Source organism: Rhineura floridana, chromosome 17 (genome assembly GCF_030035675.1).
Source record: "Rhineura floridana isolate rRhiFlo1 chromosome 17, rRhiFlo1.hap2, whole genome shotgun sequence".
NCBI classification, from domain to species: Eukaryota; Metazoa; Chordata; class Lepidosauria; order Squamata; family Rhineuridae; genus Rhineura; species Rhineura floridana.
In genome coordinates, this window is record NC_084496.1 from 20699457 (window position 1) to 20721287 (window position 21831).

General features: G+C 41.5%; 1 protein-coding gene across 4 annotated transcripts in view; it reads right to left on the reverse strand.

Annotated features, from left to right (window-relative positions):
• Positions 1 to 20594, reverse strand: part of USP22 (ubiquitin specific peptidase 22) — a 150748-nt gene extending 130154 nt beyond the window's left edge. The window contains exon 1 of one of the 4 annotated variants that reach the window (XM_061599742.1): positions 19330 to 20594. In XM_061599742.1, coding sequence (XP_061455726.1) covers positions 19330 to 19455 — 126 coding nt within the window. In that variant the 5' untranslated portion in view covers positions 19456 to 20594. Of the gene's footprint in view, positions 1 to 18421; positions 18485 to 18985; positions 19065 to 19329 lie in introns of those variants that run through there. The other 3 variants (XM_061599741.1, XM_061599743.1, XM_061599745.1) reach the window with 3 other exon arrangements.
• Positions 20595 to 21831: the final 1237 nt, after the last annotated feature.

Genomic DNA, 21831 nt, shown 5'->3' on the forward strand with positions numbered 1-21831 from the left:
TTTTTAGACCATCTAGGGAAGCCATTACAAAAACAATGCTATCAAAGAGTATATAGTACCAAAGAAGGGGTTGTCTTGAAGTAGAGATTCCCCTTGCTTTTGGGAACACAGCTGAAAGAGTTAATCTTTGACAAGTGTTTGCATCTAGGTCCTATATATGCCCCCAGTTGAAACATACTATCTTTTTTAAAAGCCCATGCTTATTCATACAACTATTCACCTTTCCAGTTTAGACACTAACCATTTATAACCTCATGCTATATAGAAAGAACTACTACAAAGGAGAGTTCAATTTGGTACACCTGTATGGCTGGGGAAGCACAAAGCAACAAGAACAGCAGCATGAACAGAGGGACTCTGCCATGTGGCATAGAACCAACACTGCTGGCTGGTCTACACTTCACTGCCTTGAACAAGGCAGGGGATTAAAGTATTGGTTATTGCCAGAGCCTGGCTGCGTACCAGCTAACCTTGCCTGGCAGACATTATACTTGGAGTCATTGCCAGCTTACAGAATGTCCAGCAGTCCTTCAGCTATTCCCTTCTAGAAGAGTGACATTGCTAGGACTGAGGAAATAGCAGTAGCTGCTTTAAAGCTAGAAAGTAACACATACTAACATAGTTTAAGAAAAAGAAAGTGGTTCTGCTAATATCATGACTAGTAATTGCTTAATATTTTCTCGATCGTCCCAGAGTGCAGCAGGGCTGTGGGGTCGGAGTCATGGAGTCGGAAAAAATTTTGGGTGGAGTCAGGAGCAATTTGGGGAGGAGTCGGAGTCTGTAGAAATGTGCCGACTCCGACTTCCAAATAAATTTTGATTGACAAGAAGCAATTTTGGGTGGAGTCGGAGTCGGACAGTAGAAAAATAGAGGAGTCAGAATCGAAGGTTTGGCGTACCGACTCCACAGCCCTGGAGTGCAGGACACAGAATAATGGGCTCAAGTTGCAGGAAGCCAGATTTCGACTGGACATCAGGAAAAACTTCCTACCTGTTAGAGCTATACAACAATGGAACCAATTACCTAGAGAGGTAGTGGATTCTCCGACACTGGAGGCATTCAAGAGGCAGCTGGACAGCCATCTGTCGGGAATGCTTTGATTTGAATTCCTGCATTGAGCACGGGGTTGGACTTGATGGCCTTATAGGCCCCTTCCAACTCTACTATTCTATGATTTTATGCTTGTATCCAAAATGGGGGTATGAACAAGGGCTAGAGTAAAATAAAACAGATTTGCTACTGTTTTTCCAATTAAATCAAATTACAACAACAAGGTCCTAATGTATTCGGCATATCTGCATGAAAATTGCATACCTAGAATCTAGAGAACCTAAACCATGCTTAGGAGGGCTATTCTTGTTCAAAAAGTGTTTCTTTGCAGCAATATGAGCTAGAAAGTTTTCAAACACATGAGCAATGGGAGCTCAAGGTTCCACATCAAACCACCAAGTGTAACTTCTGTGACCTGTATCACTGCTCCAAATGGCCCTTAGTCCCTCCTGCGATTTTCTTCCTCAACATCCACTGCCTTAACTCTTGCCAGAAATTCCAAAGTATATGACCACACGCAAAGCACAGTAATAGCAGCTTTTAGCCTTCCATTGGCGAGTATATTCAGGCCTACCTATAGCAGCTAGTATATTTGCTTAAGCAGCTGAGCTATGAATCTGATGTCCTGGGTTCAATCTTGCCTATACCATGAACTCAATAGCTGGCCACAAGCAAATTATCTCTGTCCCAGCCCCCAACTCCATGTAACCACACTATAAGGCTAATACAATCCACCTCACAATATCGCTTTAAGGATTACCAAGATACAAGTGCTACATACATGTCTCATACTGTTAGGAGCAGTAGTTAATAAATGCAGTTTTCTAATCAGTAGATTTTCACTAAGGCTTGTATCCAAATAATTTCTACTCAAGCGTGCAAGCAGCAGGTATTTGGAACAAAGGAGCACAATCGCAGGACTGGACATGCAGGCAACCAGGATTTGAAATTCTTTTTTCTAGCCTGTCTAAGATAATTTGACTTCCAAGCTAAGACTGAAACAAATAGGTACCAAACAAAGGTCTACAGGCTTTCCTAGTTAATACAGATCTGAGAGCCACAGACTTTACTAGGTCCTCCTTTTTCCTTTCCAGTTACCCTGAAGCACACACAAAAAAAATACAAAAAAGGCACTCTTGATTTACACACATTTTACATATATTCATCCCTATGAAGGTCAACAGAGTAGCTACTGTGTGAATGGCTCTTGACTACTCCCCATCTTCACACTGATCCCATAACACTGAAAGAACCAAAGAGATATCCATTAGGAGTTCACAGAATGATTTTGATGCTGCAGAAAAACGACATGCTTGCAACAATAAGCAGCATTAGAAAGAATTGTGATAATAGCCTGAATACAAACAGGAAGTAACAGTGTCTAGAAGGGAGTAAATATTACAGAATCGTACAGCTGAAAGGGGCCTGTCAGGTCATCAAGTCCATCCCCTTGCTCAATGCAGGAATCTAAGTTTAAGCATCCCCAACAGGTGGCTGTCCAGTTGCCTCTTGAATGTCTCCAGTGCTGGAGAGCCCATCACCTCCCTAGGTCATTGGTTCCATTGTCGTACCACTCTACCAGTTAAGATGTTTTTCCTGAAATTTGGTTTCTGGTAACTTGAGCCCATTATTCCGTGTTCTGCACTCTGAGATGATCGAGAAAAGATCCTGGCCCTCCACTGTGTGACAACCTTTCAAATACTTGAAGAGTGCTATCTTATCTCCCCTCAGTCTTCTCTTCTCAAGGTTGAACATGCCCAGTACTTTCAATCTCTCCTCACAGGGCTTTGTTTCCAGTTCCCTGATCATCCTTGTTACTCTCCTCGGAACCAGTTTGTCTGCATCCTACGTAAAGTGCGGTGTCCAGAACTGGATGAAGTACTCAAAATGAGACCTAACCAGTGCTGAATAGAGGAGAACTAGTACTTCATGCAATTTGGAAACTATACTTCTGTTAATGCAGCCTAAAATAGCATCTGTCTTTTTTGCAGCCACATCACACTGTTGACTCATATTCAGCTTGTAATCAACAGCAATTCCAAGATCCTTCTTGCATGTAGTATTGCTCAGTCAAGTGTCCCCTATATTATAACTGTGCATTTGGTTTCTTTTCCCTACATTTAGAACTTCACACCTATTTCATTCTGTTTTCAGCCCAATGCTCCAGCCCATCGAGAGCACTTTGAATTTTGTTTCTGTCTTCCAGGGTGTTAGCTATCCCTCCTAATTCTGCATCATCTGCAAATCTGATAAACATTCCCTGCGCCTCCTCATTCAAGTCATTAATAAAAATGTTAAAGAGCACTGCCCCCAGTTTAAGAAAAAACATTGATAAGCACTCTTTTGAGTACAATTCTGTAGCCAACTGTGGATCCACCTGATAGTTGCCCACATTTAGCTAGCTTGCTAATCAGAATACCATGGGGCACTTTGTCAAAAGCTTTGCTGAAGTCAAGATATATTATGACCGCAGCATTCCCACTATCTATCAGGGAGGTTACTCAATAAAAAAATGAGGTTAGTTTAGTATGGCAGGATTTATTCTTGATGTGTTTAAATCCAACTCCAGAAACAAGTGTTCATGAAAAATACATGGAAAGGAGATACTGTTAAAAACAGCTGGTCCAGTTTTAGCGATTATTCCTCAGTTTGGGGATAAAAGGGTATCAGTGACACAAATGTGAATGACTGTGAGGTAGTCAACATGCTCTGGCAAGCCCCATGGACCACTTCTAGTTGTCACACCAGACAAGCAAGTACATTTCAATAATGCTCCTTCACAACACGGGAGACTGGACAGAAGCCAAGTCACAATTTGCATCTTACTTGTACGCTTCCAGCGTGCACATTTCTATAAACAAACATTTAAAAGATTGTTGCTAAGTTTTTTACATTCTACTCTTCTACACAATAAACATAGAGCACATTTTATGTAGTTTTGCACACTGTATGTTAAGGTCTCAATATTTTGCAAAAAACAAAACAAATGGAGGAAAAAGTTACACAAGACTAGGGAGGAAATTTATGAGACAGCATGGTAAACCAGCAATTTAGATAGCTAGTAATTCTCATAATGGTACTCCAGCACACAAACAATATCAGGTATTATGGATGCAAAGTACTGTTGCAGCGACCAGACTTACACACTGTAGCTTGTAACAAAAAGGAAGAGGTAGTCTGAAAACCAAAATTCTTCTCCTATAGGTTTGGTGCATGTGAGCATCATTTTAATAAAAACAGTGGAAGGTTCTGATTAGAGAGAGTTTATTTATTTATATTTATTTATTTATTAAATTTTTATACCGCCCCACTAGCATAGCTCTCTGGGCGGTGAACAACAAAGCAATACAAGTATATACAATAAAATCCAATAAAACATACAGCAAAGTACAGAGAATGAAAGATCTAAAAACAATTACAACACACTTTAAAACTAAATTAAGTTAGATTAAAAGCCCTAGAAAAGAGGAAGGTTTTAACCTGGCGCCGAAAAGACAGCAGTGTCGGCACCAGGCGCACCTCATTGGAAAGACTGTTCCACAGTTCGGGGGCCACCACAGAGAAGGCCCTAGTTCTTGTTACCACCCTCCGAGCCTCTCTGTTTATAGAATACTGGACAAATAAATGAAGTAGATGAAGCCAAGCAGGTTCAACCCACAAAAGAAAGCAACCCGAGATGGGAGCTGGAGATATGAAATGTAATCTTCAATTATTTAAAAGGCTGCCATGAAGAACAATGCTTATCCCACTATCAGTAGCACCAGAGAGTGTACCAAAAAGGAGATTTAATATAAATTATTAGTAACTGCTTTGACTGGGCAATGTAACAGGTTGCCTAGCAATCTCCTCTGCTGAAGATATTTTAAGTAGCAACTAGGTAAACACTGGGGATGAAATAGAAATGTTGTAATACCAAGGAATGAATTAGGGAGACAATGAGCCCCACAAAGACATATCAGTAGCCTTTATTTTTCAACTTTTTATGCTAGAACCTATATTCTTGCATTTAAGCTACTTTATATTTACATGACTGTAATTATGTTCATATTAGAAGCCATGTTGCCTTAAAATTGCTACAAATCCCTCTGGATACTATAAGAAACAGAGGAAACACAGGCTTCCATTTCTAGACCTTCACAAGGACACACACATGCAAAAACATCTTTCAGACTGCTAAACCAACAGGTTAACTTCAAACACCCTGGATAGCTCTCTTGTGTACCAAATCAAGAGAGGAAGAACCTTCTTCGTGTGCAACGTGTCAAACACACACAAAATGTAGCTGCCTTTTTATCTGATGTGTGGGAAGACTAATCTAGTTAATCTTCATTATGGGAAAAAGCCACTGGAACCCTAGCTCAAGAGGTAAACCTCATCTTTATATGCTTCCACAATAAAGGCATATTTGATAAAATTGTTTGGATATCCCTAATGAATGCTACTTAAAAGTATTGATATAAAATATTTATACTGCTTCTTCATAGCCATCATGATTCAGAAAATGATTTAACAACATAGTTAAACAACAGAAGTGACAATATTGTAAAGAAGCAAAATAGCAGGGCATAGGAATAATTAGTTATCCAATATTCCAAATGCCCTCTCAAATAGTTGTCTCACTGACTTGACCATAAAAAAGGTGAACACAGCAGGTTGTCACTTGAAAAGGAATCCAGCAATTTGGGTGTCACCACTGAGAATGTCCTGTTTTGTGTAGCCAGTCATCACACATCAACTGATCAGACAGATGGGGGATATGAATCAGGGCCTCAGAAAGATGCTCTGAGTAGGTTAAGTTTATAAGGCTACAAAAGTGCACAACTTTTACTTAAATATTTATAAGGTTCTTAAAAATACCTACATTTGAAGGAAACCCATTGTTAGAAAACAGCCAATATCTTCACAGTTTCAGTAGACAGAAGTAAAATTCGAAGTCAGTCACACCCAAATATCCTGAATAGAAATTCCAATTTCTCTTGAGACTGACAGCTTCAAGATGCCCCATCTCAAAATCTTCACATATCCATGTGACTTCTTGGAAATGCTTCCCAAAGCTGAACTGACATCACTGATGGCATGGTTACTAGCCATGATGGCTATGCTCTGCCTCCACTGGTGGAGGCAGTATGCTTCCAAATACCAGGTGCTAGAAACCAGTGGAAGGGACAGTGCTGTTTGCACTCAGGTCCTGCTTATGGGTATCCCATGGGCAACTGGCTGACCACTGTGAGAACAGGATGCTGGACTAGATGGGCCACTGGCCTGATCTAGTAGGCTCTTCTGATGTTCTTATAGCAAGACATCACAGACAGAGCCATGATAATTTCGAATTCCATTAAACCACAGGCAAGGCAGCCAGAGAACAACATATCCACAAAGTGAGAGAAGAACTGAAAGGAAATACTGATTAATAAAGTTCACATTTATCAACAAAATACTCTATGTGAACTCAGAAAGCAAAACTTGGTTACAGACTAATGTCTGCCCTTTAAAGGGACTGGGTATTTAAGGATTAGTGCAGGACACAGCTAAAGGGAAATTGCCCAGTGAGCTGCTAAGCATTACTCAAGTCACCTTTCAAATTGCCAGAAGCAATTCTGATGAATTGGAGCACATTTACTTGTACATGGAAACCGATAAAAAAAATGCCTAGACCGAGACATGAATATGCTATTTGAATTAATGAATCATACAACTTCAATATTTTAACTGTAGACCTGAATGCCACAGGACCAATGCAGACTGGTTGTTCTATGTATCTTCCCATTCCCTTATCCCCTTTTATTGCTATGGACAAGTGCTGCAGACGTATGGGCTCTATTACACATTCACTAATCCTGAAGCTTACTAATGCTAAGCTTATCCTATGAATCAGTCATTCATGTTCAGAATCCTCATATCAAGGAATACAGCCCCACCTAACTGTGATCACTACAACTATGCTCCCAGACACAAACCTTAAAAAAAGAAGTGCATTTCCACAAGTGTCCGTCATTTTGCCTTTTTTTTTTTTTTTTTTACAGATTGGAAATGGGAATATAGTTCTGGGATATAAAACAGTCATAATTTGTATAACTGTTCTTAGCTCTGAGCAAGTTTGGCAACTCCATGTTCTAACCCACCATTTTAATCTGTTCAGCTTCCAAGATACTTCACTCTAACCTCTCACTAGCCAGCACCCTTTGCAAAAAAAAAAAAACACACACACACCATGAAACTAGTTAAATGGTTCTTTGGGTCCTGTTTATTTTTTAATCTCTTTTAATCAGTTATTTGCCTCTCTTCACTACTGACCACTTCCACTATTGCCTCCATCCTTGCAATTGTACCTAAGTAATATGTGTATACACACTATACTACTACTGCTTCTTCTTTTGGACAATCAATTTTTCAACTGCAGATATGAACCGGGGGGGGGAGCACATCAATAAACTATGTATGAACACACCTGGATCCGACAGACAAATCTCCCACAGAGGTATCATGTGATCGGTACATTTACATATTAAGGCCACTGAAGGAGGAAGCTATCCTTTATATATTGATACTTAAAAGCACACATTTACATTTAAATAGGATACAGTTAATCAGGGCTCAAATTAGAAGAGTGCCGGCTATAGTAATCTGTATTGCCAAATATTGAGATACCAACACAAGTTTGTTTCCTGTGAGACTCGCTCTGTTATTTTTTTCAGTGAAACACCTTGGGAGGAAATCGGGCTCCAGGAAATATTCACAGCAATAGCTGTACAATGACTCTAGACCCTAAAGTGGTTAATTATGGCACACAACATCTTAGCACTTTAAATGTTCCTCTCCAGGCCGCTCATAACAATTGACTGCCAAATTCTCACATCTGTAGAGCAAAGTATTCTCCAGAAGTGAACCCTATTTGAAGTAACAAGTGAAACAATCTAACAGAAATATTGGTGGAACAACAAAAACACAGCCCCTGCTGGTTCCTACTCTTTTTCCCCTTTCCAAAACCAAAAATATATTTCTTAGCCCTAAAGCATGCCAAACAGAGGTGACAACAAACAAGGTAAAAAGTGTATTTCAAGCCACACCTTTACAGATCTAATCCTTCCACTTCAGTATCATCAAAATTCTCATTTCTCTTTAATTGCTCAAATAACAATATTAAATATAAAGAAAAGCCTAAAATAAATGCTGGAGAAAATAAACCAGAAATATTCCCATCAGACTAAATTCAAAAAGCGTCCTTTCCTTTTAAAAAACAATAAAAATGTAATGACAGTATATCTACCTATTTAAGAAAATAAAAGCTAGGAATTAAAATATGTATCTATAACTCTTATCTATTTACTTACATAATTTATCCTTCAGCAAATTAATTTTGGTGGCCTTGTCTCTTCCAAGTAAATGAAGAATAAAAGAAAGACAAATTAATCCCGAACTCTACTGAAAGATTGCAGCATCTGTCTGTCAATATATCTTTGCCACATTCCTCAGCATACATTTAAAGACTTCAGTCTTAAATTCACAGGAGTGAATACCCATGATGGGATTATAAGAAAATTTGGGCTGGATCCCACATGGATATATGGAAAAGGGGGGAAATTAAGAAAGGGGACCAAGGAGTATCCCTAATACAGGATAGGATAACTTTTATTGCAATCGCAGTACTCCCACTGCAAGTAAAAGGCCTGGTTAATGGTTCATAGACGAAAATGTGATTCTAAAAGATTCTAGAATGTAACCACTTAGGATGTCTGATGCCACCAGCATACAGAAGTGGACGTGAAGGCAAATGAGATTATACAAAAGAAAGAAAAGAAATATTTTGAGTATCTGTGAGACAGAAATGGAGTACCCTGGAAGGGAGGAGCATGGCTGGCACCTTTAACCCCTAGCTGCGGCCACAGAACATGTAAGGTGATCACTGATATGGGAAATAACCTGATATTCTGATTTCTCTGCATTTCCAACTGACATGCAACATGGCTACTGAGCATACTCAATCATCAATGGACTATCTGTTTTTTTGTGCCTGGAGGGGCATGCCCTCTGAAATTTTAAGAGGCAAGTTTGTACTTCTGTGAACCCACATATAATTGCTTTGGCTCTAGTCCTGTCAGGACTAGCCACTTCAGTAAGTAATAGCTGGAAGAAATCAGGTACTTTACAACATGCAGCATTTAACGTGACTAGATGTCTAAACAACATTTATATGTTAAACATTAAGCTTATGATACCTGCACCAAGATGGTAGTGATTTTTTTTAAGTAGACAACCAAGACTAAGGGTGGACAATATATAGTCCTCAAACTAGTTATGACAGTGACGAAAACTGTTAAGCTCTTAAGAACTTATAGTTTCTATCCCTCATGGTTTAAAAGATAACAACAGAGATCCAGAAACATTAATGCTTTTTCCCAAATGATTTATGAAGCTACAATTTTTTTTCAGGAGATAAATATGATTATTTATGAAGCCACATTTTTTTTCAGAAGATAAATATGATTACATTTAAGAACAAGTAAAACTTTTTTTGCCAACTGTAGTTGAGTTCTAAGGTATAATTCAATATAGTATTTAAATGAAGTCAAATGATACACACCAATTATCTATTAATCTCTGTGAATATTTCTAGCATATCCTGAAAAAAGTTGCTCAGATGGGCCTCAGCTACAACTGATTAAAAAAAACAAAAACAGGTCAATGACCAGTCAAATATCTGAAGTAACGGCATAAGGCTCTCTTTCTTACAGTTATGTTGACTACAAAAAAACAAGTATGTTAATGTTGAAATAATGAAATTAACTTTTAAGCTATGTCATCAATAGTTGGTCAAGCAATGTGATGCAAATAAAACAGTATCAACAATATTCCAAGAATAAAGTCTGGACTCTCGCATTTCAAGAAAAAAATGACTCAAAATAACAAGCATAGTAGATGCTGAATCAAGTCTGATTCATTTGGTGGCCCTTCTTGATTTACCCTACTCATCCTGGCTGTACTAGTAGACCTCAGAATACCCACCTATCTTTTTGATCTGATCATCTTCTAAGATATAGCTTTGAAAATGTAGTCTATATTTATATTTGGTTTTATTATCCTTTCTTGCTTTTGTGTACCATCGTTAACTAGTTCTCTTTTATAATCCCCCTGTATGGATTTTTTAAACCGACTTTTGAATCTCAGATTCTATGTGAAACCCTGTATGTGTATTATTTAATAAAGTTTTTTTAAAAAAACAATTTGGAATTTAGGAAGGGCCATAGCTCAGTGGCAGAGCATCTGCTTTTCATGTAGAAAGTCCCAGGTTCAATCCCTGGAACTTCCAGGTAGGGATGGAGACAATTTGGCCTGAAATCCTGGAGAGTCACTACCAGTCAGTGTACACAGTACTGACCAAGACTGACCAATGGTCTGACTCAACATAAGGTACTTTCCTATGTTCCTATGGAGTTGCCAATGTAGCACTCATGCACACAATGGACCCTTGAGGACTTCCCTAGTGCCTATGAAGCCTCTAATCCCCTCCCCAATTACTACCTCTTCAACATGAGGTAGCAACGGTGGTTAGCTGCCAACCTCTACCGCTGAAAAGCACATACAGCTGAAGCAGGGCTGTGGAGTCAGGAGTTGGGAGCAATTTTGGGTGGAGTCGGAGTCAGTAGAAATGTACCAACTCAGACTCCAGCTTCAAAATAAAAACTTTCATAGGAATTTAGGAAAGTTTTCTTGTTCAGAAATTTTAATCAAATAAATATATTTTATGTTCTATCAATCTAGCCTGATGATTCACGTGGTGGTGATGAAATGCCTTGTGCTACCATTTTACTATAGTAAATTTGTTATTACTAGTTAATATACATTTGCCATTTATGAAGGTGTCAGAGTCGGACAATAGAAAAATAGAGGGGTTGAAGTCGAAGGTTTGGCGTACCGACTCCACAGCCCTGAGCTGAAGGAGGAATTTTGATGTTCTTTCCTCTTCCTCTTTCAGCTCTTATGTGCTTTTCAAGGCTCAGATCAGCTCCTGAGTAGCTGGTCAGATAGTGAAGCAACTGAGAGGCTACGAGGGGAAAGGGGGGGGGACAGAACAATTGGTAGGAAGGTAGGGGGGCAAAAGTGGGGTGTACAGGAGAGACAAAAAGAAAAGGGAGTACAAGAGAGTTAGAGAGATAATTAAGTGACAAAAAAGGTATGTTACACATGTCAAAACTAGTAAAAACCCAATTCTTTTGAAACTCCATAGTTTTTCCACAAGTGCCTCCCCAGTCCAGTCACAGGTCACTTTTGCCTCCATTCAAAATCACAGATCTGATGCCTTCCAGCACTGCCATGATGCAGAAAAACATGGATCTGACACACAGATCCTTATGGATCCTTGTAAATTTACGAGGGATCACCTCAAAACCACGATCAAATCATAAGTCACCTCTGTGGCCACATATGTGCCCTGTGATTTGGTGGTGGTTCTGTTGTCATCTTATGAAAAAATCATGAAGATCTATCCAGATCTGTGATTTTTTTTCTATGTAGTGGAACAATGTAAGCTTCCAATTTATAGAAGTGTTTTCAGTACCATGCAAATTCATGGAGGATCTATTTTAATTCTATTGGATCTGACTTTTTACTCAGATCCCATGGAAAAGCAGAGAGTGCTTTTCACTCCATTGGTGTGTGGAAGAGAAACAACCAAGCAGGGTAGTGTCCAAGGTACTTTTAAAAACCCAAATGCAACCATGGATCCAAAAAGCTTTACAACTTCTGGTCAGACATTTTGTTTAAAATAAACACAGAGAGAAAAGTAGAAGTTAAGAGATTTTTAAAATATAGACCTTGCTCCTTAATAAAGCTTCTGTCTACCTAGATGAAAGGAGTCCTCATGTATATATTTGCTATCAGACAAGAGCATGATGCATGATTGCTACTTCCACAATGGTATTTGACAGACATTCAAAATAATAGGTAGTCAATGAACAGGCATTTTGGCCTTATCTTTTTTCATCAGCAGCCAGTGTGGCGTAGTGGTTAAGGTGTTGGACTACGACCTGGGAGACCAGGGTTCGAATCCCCACATAGCCATGAAGCTCACTGGGTGACCTTGGGCCAGTCACTGCCTCTCAGCCTCATGAAAACCCTATTCACAGGGTCACCATAAGTCGCAATCGACTTGAAGGCAGTACATTACATTGCAGAAATACAAACAGTCAGAACTACTTCCTCTTCACTGCTGAATATACAGGAATTGTACTTATCAAGGACAGAGACATCTGCCATGAAAGTACCAAAACCCACCCCCATTCAGAATGAAACATACATGCAAACTACAGGCAGATTTGACAAATTAACAACTTGCTCATTCCTTCTTTGCCTCCAGTCAACTCTATTTATATCACTCTTCTGATATCACAATGCTTCAGGAACATGTCTTTAGAATCCTTAACCCTCATGCAGAGCCCATCAAAAAAATTACATTGGCTGACTTTGGGATATATTTGGACCCCAATGAGATTTCCAATGCAAGGATGGAGGTCTTTGTCCCCAGAGACCTTTTGTTGGTCACAAGTGTGTTGGAAACTACTGAAGCACCTTGAGCCAAAAAAACACACAAAAAACCTTATCCAGAGGAGGTAACATTTTTCTGAGCAGTATACATTGGCCCCTTCTCCATGTATATTGAGTAAACACCACAATTTCTGGGTTATTTTTAGACTCCAAAAGGTTTTTCTTGTTTCCAGAAGGAAAATGCTACATGGTAACTGGCTGAAATTTGGGGACATTGTACGGACGAGAGTTTGTGACAGTGACTTAGGAGGACAACCATGTAGCTCTACTTATGTGTTAATTATACAATAAAAGGCAGAAATCTGCCTCCAGGTCTTTTTGCTCCAGTATTTTTGGCCCCCAGTGTTTTTTTGTTTCCAGAAGGAAAATGGTAAGAGGTAACTGAAATTTGGGGACACTGTAAAGATTAAAATTTGTGGCAATGTCCTAGGAGGACATCCCTGTATGTCTGCTTGTATGTAAATTACTCAATGAAAACTGCTCAAGGCCGAAAACTGCTCCACCAGTCGACATGAGGGTTAAGATAAGCAACCTCAGCCTCAGAAGGATTTTATTATCACAATCTTCATTGATGTAAATGAAATTTCCAATGATAGAATTTGGAAATCCAGAATATCTTACCCATTTCTTATTAAACTCATGCTCCACTATTTTCCTAGTAAATTCACAAGCCACCAGATACCTACCATCACTTGATGAAATATGAAACATTCCCTTCAACCAAAAAAGTGTATTCCTACTGCACTTAAAGCTGAACTGGTTGATTTCCCATTCTTGGCTTCATCTTGTCAAATTTTAACCATTTTATTGCTGAACAGAACAATACAGCCAAATTTAGTATTAAGACAAAAAACTACAGACATAGGTGATCTAGCAAAGCATATATAATGCAGTTGCCTCACACACTTCAAGGCAGGCATCAAGGAGAACAGGAGAGGAAATGGGTCCACTTCTTGTACTCCAGTGAGGAACAGGAATGGAGATGCTAAAAAGCACAGAATACCCTCACTCACTCACACACACACACCACCAACCAGCTACAACTATACAGCAACAGTAAAACTGTGTACTTAAAATGGACATCTTAAGGAGATCTGCCATATTCAGTGTTTGATTTGTGTTTTGATCAGAATTACTAAATACTGCTATTTGCTTCATTTTGATATTTTCAGAAGTTGGTTAGTAAGGCCAAGTGAGACAGGTGGATGGCTTCCATCATGTCATATTTGTTTTAGCTGTTCAGATTAGGGTTTGCCTATTTTTGTCCCCTGTGCAGAACCTATCGTAACAATGTCTGTGTCATAAATGTCTTGTTCTCTTCACCTATTCCTGCCCAAGAATACTCCCCTACAGCTCCAGTATGTACACAGTACACATGAATATACTTGTTCCTCTTCAAACAATGCTCTTGCCTAGCCTTCAGCTATTTTGCTTTCTCTTCACTTGGCAATAAGTGATTCTCACACTTGGCCCATTAAAGACCAACAATTCCTGAATCCAACGGATACATCCCCATTTTATCTCAATTAAAACTCCCAGCCCCACTCAATGCATAATACAACCACTTTTTTTATTTGCATTGCAGAAAACAGTAAGTTAGGAGAAGGAATTAATGAGTACTGTATGAGTCACAACTGACAAAGCTTCAGAGAAGCAACCTCTGGGAAAGTAGAGTGGTGATCATACTATGCAAGAATCACAATACAGCAGTGTCCTGCTTTTCTTTGGGACCAACAGAGAAGCTATTACCATAACAAAATTCAGAAAAAAACAGTACACATATTACAAACGTGTTAGCTGGTCAAAAAAACACTTGAGGACAGGTAAAATCCAATGTAGACTGAACACTCCACAGACTGTAGATAACTGGGATAGGCATACATCTCACTCAGTTCTAAATATATTATATCTCCTGATACTTATCCAGACAACCCTATGATGAGCTCAATGTAAACCTCTGCTCAGTATAGCACCTAGACTAAAAAAAACCTTATAGGTTAGGATGCAAAATAATAGATGAAAGTTACAATACAAACAATTTGTTTTATTTTATTTAAAATACAAGAACCTATGAGAACAGAGCCAGAACAAAATGAATGGTCATGCAAGAATAATTCATGCTATGTTTAAAAAGACATTCAATTCTTCTTATGTTTATTTTCTAAAATGGCCAATCCATACAGTACTATGTACTATGTAGTCACCAAGGCTGCAATCCTATGCACACTTCTGCTCCTTTTTTATTATTTTATTTATATTTTGTGCTGAACCATAAACAATTCTTTTCACTCTTCCTTTAGATTTCAGTCAGGGCTGCCAGCAATGTTCCTATTGAGGTACTGATCAGATCCATGCCTTAGTTTTGCTCCCAAAAAAGTCACTGGGGCTCACCAAATGCAGTGGGACTGACTTCTAAGAAAAATAATCATAAAATCAAGCTGCACACCTACAATCCTAGGTGTACTTAACTGGATCTGTTCTGTTGAAAGCCATAAGGCTTACTGTAATTTTTAATAGGCTTTTCAGAATAGTCCACAATTGTGGTCAGCACTCTGCCACTTTTGGTCACTTCAACATACTGACTTGAGTCTCTATTCAACTGAGCCAAGTAGAACTGAACTTCACAGTCAAGAAGTGCCAGAAGTTTTTACACCTGCAGAATCTATTCTTGGATTTACAGTAATTAAAAAATAAATCTTGTACAAAGTTCATGTAAACCATTTCCAACTGTTTCAGGTTCACTTCAACATAATTTAATATGAAACTTTGTTTTACTACCATTAAGTTAAAAACACCAAGCTGCCAAGAAACTTAGTATGTGTCATGTTTTTGTACATTTTAGCTATGAACCTCTCCCTGTAGTAAATACCAGCTTCAGCCATGATTTATTCTGGTTTATGCAAGCCTCCAACAGAACCTGTAATGCACTCTATGTGGGGCTGCCCTTGAGGTTGGTTCGGAAGCTGCACCTGGTGCAAAATGCAGTGGCGAGACTGCTCACTGGAACAGGGTATTGCCAACATGTCACCCCACTGCTGAAAGAACTGCACTGGCTGCCCATTTGCTACCAGGCCAAGTTCAAGGTTCTAGTTTTGGTGTACAAAGCCCTATACAGCTCGGGACCAGGATACCTGAAAGACCATCTTACCCTTTATATGCCCAGTCGATCACTGCGCTCTGCAGGTGAGGGCCTCCTGCAGATACTATCTTATCAGGAGGCTCATTCTGCACAATATAGGAAATGGACCTTTAGTGTGGCGGCACCTACCCTGTGGAATTCCCTCCCTTTGAATATTAGGCAGGAGCCATCTCTGCTATCTTTTCGGCGCCTTTTGAAGACTTTCCTATTTCGACACGCCTTTTAAGTTGAGACCTATCCCAGTCTGCATCTGTGTCAGAATTGTTTAATATGCTTTTTAATAATGCTTTAACCCCTTTTTAAGGTTGTTTTTTAAAATGTTTTTAATGCTGTATTTTAAGATCTGTTTTTATGATGTTTTAGAGTGTTTTAGTGCTTTGTTTGCCGCTCTGGGCTTCTGCTGGGAGGAAAGGTGGGATACAAATAAAATAAATAAATAAGCCTCTGCAACAGAACTACTACTCTTGTCTCCAACAAACATCCACAACCGATCAAAATAATTTTTATAATGTACAGCTGAACTGTACAATACTATGGTCAATAACAATCAAGATTCTGCATACAGCTAAGATGATGCAGTGCCACAACAGATCTGGGAAATGGTTGTTAAAAGAGGGCTAGGATTGTTTTTCTCTTCTCCTTAGCTTCTAGCAAACCTCTCAGATTTTCCAATACTAACCATAGGCCATATAGCATACAAACCACTAACTAGTGGTGCCATGCTTTTAGTTCAGGGTGGCAATCATTCTTACTATTTTGTATACACTAAATGCCCACTTTGTAATTCTTGTTAATTTCTGATTAAATTTTACTGGCACAAAACAAATTAAATAAATGATTGAGATTTGAAGTGTTTCCAGATTCTCAAGATACCCAACTCTGACATGCCCAAAAGATTGTTATACATTCTACACATGTTGCAGTTTTTATGACATATCAAATTTTATTAATGCCTTGCAGTAGTACTTTCATTAATGAAAACGGATGTAGAAAACAGCTTTCATTCTCTATATTAAAAAAGCAGTAAGTTAAGAATTTAAGACCAGAGAGGTGCGTTAAAGGGTGGGGGAGACACACAGAAGAATGAAAAGTAGCAACACAGCACTGAAAAAGCCTTTCACAGTGTAAGGCAATAAGCAATGTTGGCAGTCAAGTAAGGAAGCAAAAACTGACACTTTCTGCCCCCTGCAGTTTATATTGATATCTGGAAAGAAATAAAACAGAGGTTAGATATCTAAAAATCAAATGACACAATCTCTCAGTTATTCATTGGCTAGTCCACAGTGTAAAAGACAATTTTGAAAGACTGTGTTCCTTTGACAAAGACTGTTTTTAATTACTGAATGTTGTAACATCAATCCTTCATAGTACTGCTGGATAAACAGGCCAGATGTTGGCTATTGTATATTTCCTCCCTTGCCACTGAATCTTCAGTGCCTGAGTTCAGCACAGTCTCAACACCCATTTATGCTATTTTTTCTTTTTCTTTTTCCATACCAAGTAGGATAAAGTAGTAGAGATGTTTCTGACAAAGAACAACCTCCAAAATAAACATCTGCTGACTCCAACAGCAATATCTTTCAAGAAAACAGGACAAACATCAGGCTATCTGAGCAGAAAATGCTACATCTTCATCAAATATGTATTTTATCCCTCCATCACACATGCTGAATTATGGGTGCCATCAACACAGGCAACCTTATTTCAAATTCTAAGAGCAAAAATTTGGTTTTAGGGCCTAGGGTTACAAATGAAGAAAATTATTAACTAGCACACATCAAAATGAGGTGTGGACTATTAAATTTCCTCCTAGGATGATAGCTTTCTATCTGTAGGAAAGAACTGGGAGGGAGTCAAAAATACTACTCCACACCTGCAGTCACGTCATACAGTCCACTCTACCATCCCATTCTGCTGCATATGTAGATCAAGCTTAGGGCCTAAGTAGGTCAGACTGCCAAGATCCACAATTCGCAACCAGCTGACTATGTAACCACCAGGTAAGAAACATAAACTCATGGTAGCTGTAAATACTTTCATTTAAGAATAACCAGATATTTCTTGCATCATTAAACCAAGAGAAATGCCTGCCTCACTGACACTTATCAGATGGGCAACAGCAACCATCTTATGTTCCCAGACTAAGTCTTCCATATAATACTACACAAAATCATCAGATATAAGTCATTCTCACACAAGTCACCAACATAAATACCTATATTCCGTCCATAGAATTTTTTTAACTCTAACACATCAGAATCGGTTGTTTATTCTGACTTGGCAACTAGAAGTTTCACACTGGCTTGGTATCTGGCATTTTTAAAAAATCCAACTTTACTTTTTTTGTGCTATTGATGTATTGATTTTGTCTTCTCAGTTTACAAGCCTTGCTTTCTTCAACCTGTTCCTGAAGTACTGCAAGTAAGGCCCATTCTGAAAGCTATCTGTTGGATACTAGTGAGGAGGAAAAATGGAGGCAAAAATGGGGGACAGATGTTGACAGATCTGAATTATCACAAAAGCAACAGAGAGCTACTTTTTCCTCACAGTGCTCCTTTAGTATGATATTAAATATCATTGAAACATCCACTCCGTTTCTGTATAAATCTTTTCTCACACACACCCCTTTACTCCAACACACTCAGAGGATGTCCCATATAATTAAAACAAAACAAAAACCATTCCACACACCTCAATGGTTTACTTTCTCTACCTGCATAGAAACGACAGGTCCAGTCGCAGCCTCTCCCCCAACAACTTGCCCAAACCGCCTCTCCACGCCCATCCCACCCCTTCCTCTTCCCTTCTGCAGCCTACACCCACACACCTTCAAATCATCCTCAGTAACTCTGCTCTGTAGAGCCACCAGCTGGGGGCAAGGATTACAGAAAGCTACTTCCCCCTTTTTCGGTTTTCCTTGTTTTTTTTTAAAAAAACACAGCTATTTCCATGACAAACACAGCCCTTGATGTGGGGTGGGTGCAGTCCGCCGAGAATACACCAACAATGCCTTCCCCACCCCAAAAGAAATAAAAGCGCAGAAAAGCAGGCTGGACACACTATTTTGCCCTGAGAGCTCTCGATTCTCCCTGCCTCCCGCCCCTCCTCCTCCCACGCGTGCTCTGCAGTTGTCTGATTCCGGGAAACCCTCACTCCCTCCAACACCCACAGCAGCAGCACTAGGAGGCTGCTGCCGCCGCCGCCACCGCCACCCATCCCAACTCTTAAACTACGGAGACTGGAAGCCCATCAAACCTTTATCCTCCTCTCTACCGCCCAACAGAAGCAGACTATGGGAGGCAGAACGGAGATTTTAGGCAGCGATGGCAGGGAGTCTAGTTCCTTGATCCCAAGGGGCAGCTCTACATGCATATTTTGGAACGGGGGGGCGGGCGAGGGGAAGAGGAATCGAATCCCGCCCTCCAGCGGGGAAGTACTGCAAGCAAGGATTAAAGGAAACGAAAGGGGGGGTTAAAAAAAAGCATTAAAAAAGTGAGGGTGTCAGAGGGTCTGCTTGGATCGGTCCGTCCCGAGCCTACCTTGCCTTTGATGGCGTGTATTATTGTTATTAGCGCATCATCATTTCATTTTATTATTACCTTACGCTTCCTGGTCTCGGCCGACCCGCTCCACACGAAGCACTGGTAGATCACCCTCAGGTTCTGCTTCCAGTTCTCCACCTTGAAGCCGGTCACATGGCAGCACCCGGCGGCCGGCGGACTCATGTCAGACCCCCCCACATCAATCCGCCCGCCCCGCCGGCACGGCTTCTTCTAGACTTCGGAGCAAGGAGGAAAAGAAAGAAGCAGAAGCGGCGGCAGGGGGAGGGGACGGGTGGAAATCCCAAATCCCGAGCTGCTGCTGGGCTGAGGATAGCGCTGGGTGGGAGCGAAGGCAAGGAGGGGGGGACGGGACGGGCGGGAATTTTGGGGTGCGGGGGGGTAGAAAGGGAGGAGGAACGTGGGAGGGGAGGAGGAACGTGGGAGGGGAGGAGGGACGTGGGAGGGGAGGAAGGAGAGGGAAGGAGGAACCCCTCCCCGCCGCCCCCACCGGGGAAGGGTCTTCTCAGCCAGCCGCTTGCTCGCTCTCTTTGCTCGCTCTAGCTGAGGGGGGCGACTGCGGGCCGCCACCCCCCTCAGGGCTGCGCGGCCTCCGCCGCCGCCGACCGCAGTGGTGGTGTGTTGAGGGGGAGGGGAGAGGGCGGTGTGAGGTGAGGTAAAAGAGGAGGGGGAGGAGATCGGTGGTTCTTCCTCCTCGGCTTCTCCTTCTTCTTCCTCCCTCTTTACTCTTCTCTTCTGTTCCTTCGTTCGCTCCTCTCCCTCCTCCCCCTCGCCGCCTCTGCTGCCGCCGCCGCCTCTTTCGCCTCAACCCCGCCCCGCCCCCGGCTGCTCCGAACAAAGCGCCGACGCCGACGACGCCACTGAGGAAGCAGAGCGCCACAAAGATGAGGGGAAAGAGAGAGCGAGAGGCTGGCTGGCTGGGGAGAATCTTCGCTTCTTGCCGCCGCCGCGCGCTACCTCATGGAGGCCTCAAGGGAGGAGGGAGGAGGATACGAGAGAGGGGGAAGCCCTGGCGGCGGCTGAGGAGGGGGAGAAAAAAAGGCACACGGGTGCCGCTGTGGGGCGTTTGGGTAGGAGGGGTGTGTTCTTCGCCTTCGGTTCCTCCTCAAGTCAGTCAGCCGCAAAAGCTTGCCGGGGTTCTTGTCCCTTTAAATCACTCTTTCTGTCTCGCTCTCCCCCCTTCAGCAATGTATAATGGTCCTCTCCTCGAGAGAGCGGCGAAATTGAGAAACTCAAATCTAAGCCCTGCCGGGCCCGAAGTGGGACAAACCATTTGGGAAAGGAGCTGGGGGAGAGAGAGAGAGACCAGGGAAAGGGGAGGGGAAAAATAATAAAAGCTTCGCCCATGAACCGCAAGGAGGCCCGATGTGTACGATTCTATTGGTAGCCTCGGTTTATGTTCCGCCCCTTTCTCCGCTTCTCGTTGGTCGTCGTCGCCTTCCCTTACAAGCGGGAGGCGGTAAGGAAAAGAAAAGGCGGGTTGGCTTGCGCCGTCCCTCCCCCGGCCCCGTTGATTGACAAAGGAAGTTGAGAAATCGAAAAGGGGAGGAGGGCAGGAAAAGGAGCACATGTTGCGGTGGAGGCTTGGTGATTGGTGGCGCCGCCCGCCGCTCTTGCGTCATAAGGTTGGCGATTGGCTGAGGAAGGGATGTCCGGGTAAAGGCCGCCTTCCTTCGCTTGTTAGCCCCTGCAAGCAGGATGTGGGGGACGGCAAAGCCGTGTTGCTGTCATATCCGCTTAAGTTTGCAGCTTCTCTGTTACCCCAGAGATCCCATACAAGGAGGGAGGAGCTGAACTGGCGGCTGATGTTGCTTAATTAGCCCTTGTCAAATGTCATAGCTGCTGCTTGACCCAATCCTTCAGATTCAAATCTCAGCTTCGCTTCGCCCACGCCGCTCATTCAGCGAGCCTTTGGTGCAGCCACTACTTGGCAATCTTGCATGTTGCCTACCCAGCGGAACTTGCTACCTAGTGCTGCCGCCTCCGTGGTGGCCCTCCACGTGCTGTTACTCTGTTCTCGTGGCCAGCTGTCCCAGCGCCCGAGCAATAAAGGAGGAACCTTCCCTGTTATTGCCTCCATTGTTGAATTTGGTTCCTTCTGGGTTATGCGACCATATAGTGCAAAGCATCGTTTCTCGCCCTCGTGATTGTTCATATAAAATACAGGAGAGCAATCGGAATTAATAAGGAAGACAGCGGGGATTTTATTTCACGCGGGTAGGAGTGTTTCGTCTGTTAGACTAAAACAGCAAAAGAGTCTTGTGGCACCTTAAAATCAGGCTCCGTACACGCCCCACCTTTAAAGCACGTTCAAAACACATTTTTTCTCTCCAAATAATCCTGGGAGCTGTCGTTTACTCCTCACATCTTTACACTTCCCAGCACCCCTAACAAACTACAGTTCCCATTATCTTTTGGGGGGTCCGACTCCACCCCTACCCTGAACGGATACTCTTCTTACCAACTTCCAGCAACTTTCTCAGGCAACAGGAAAGGGAGAGCGAAAGGGGGTCTGGCAATTCTGATTTCCACCTCATTAAC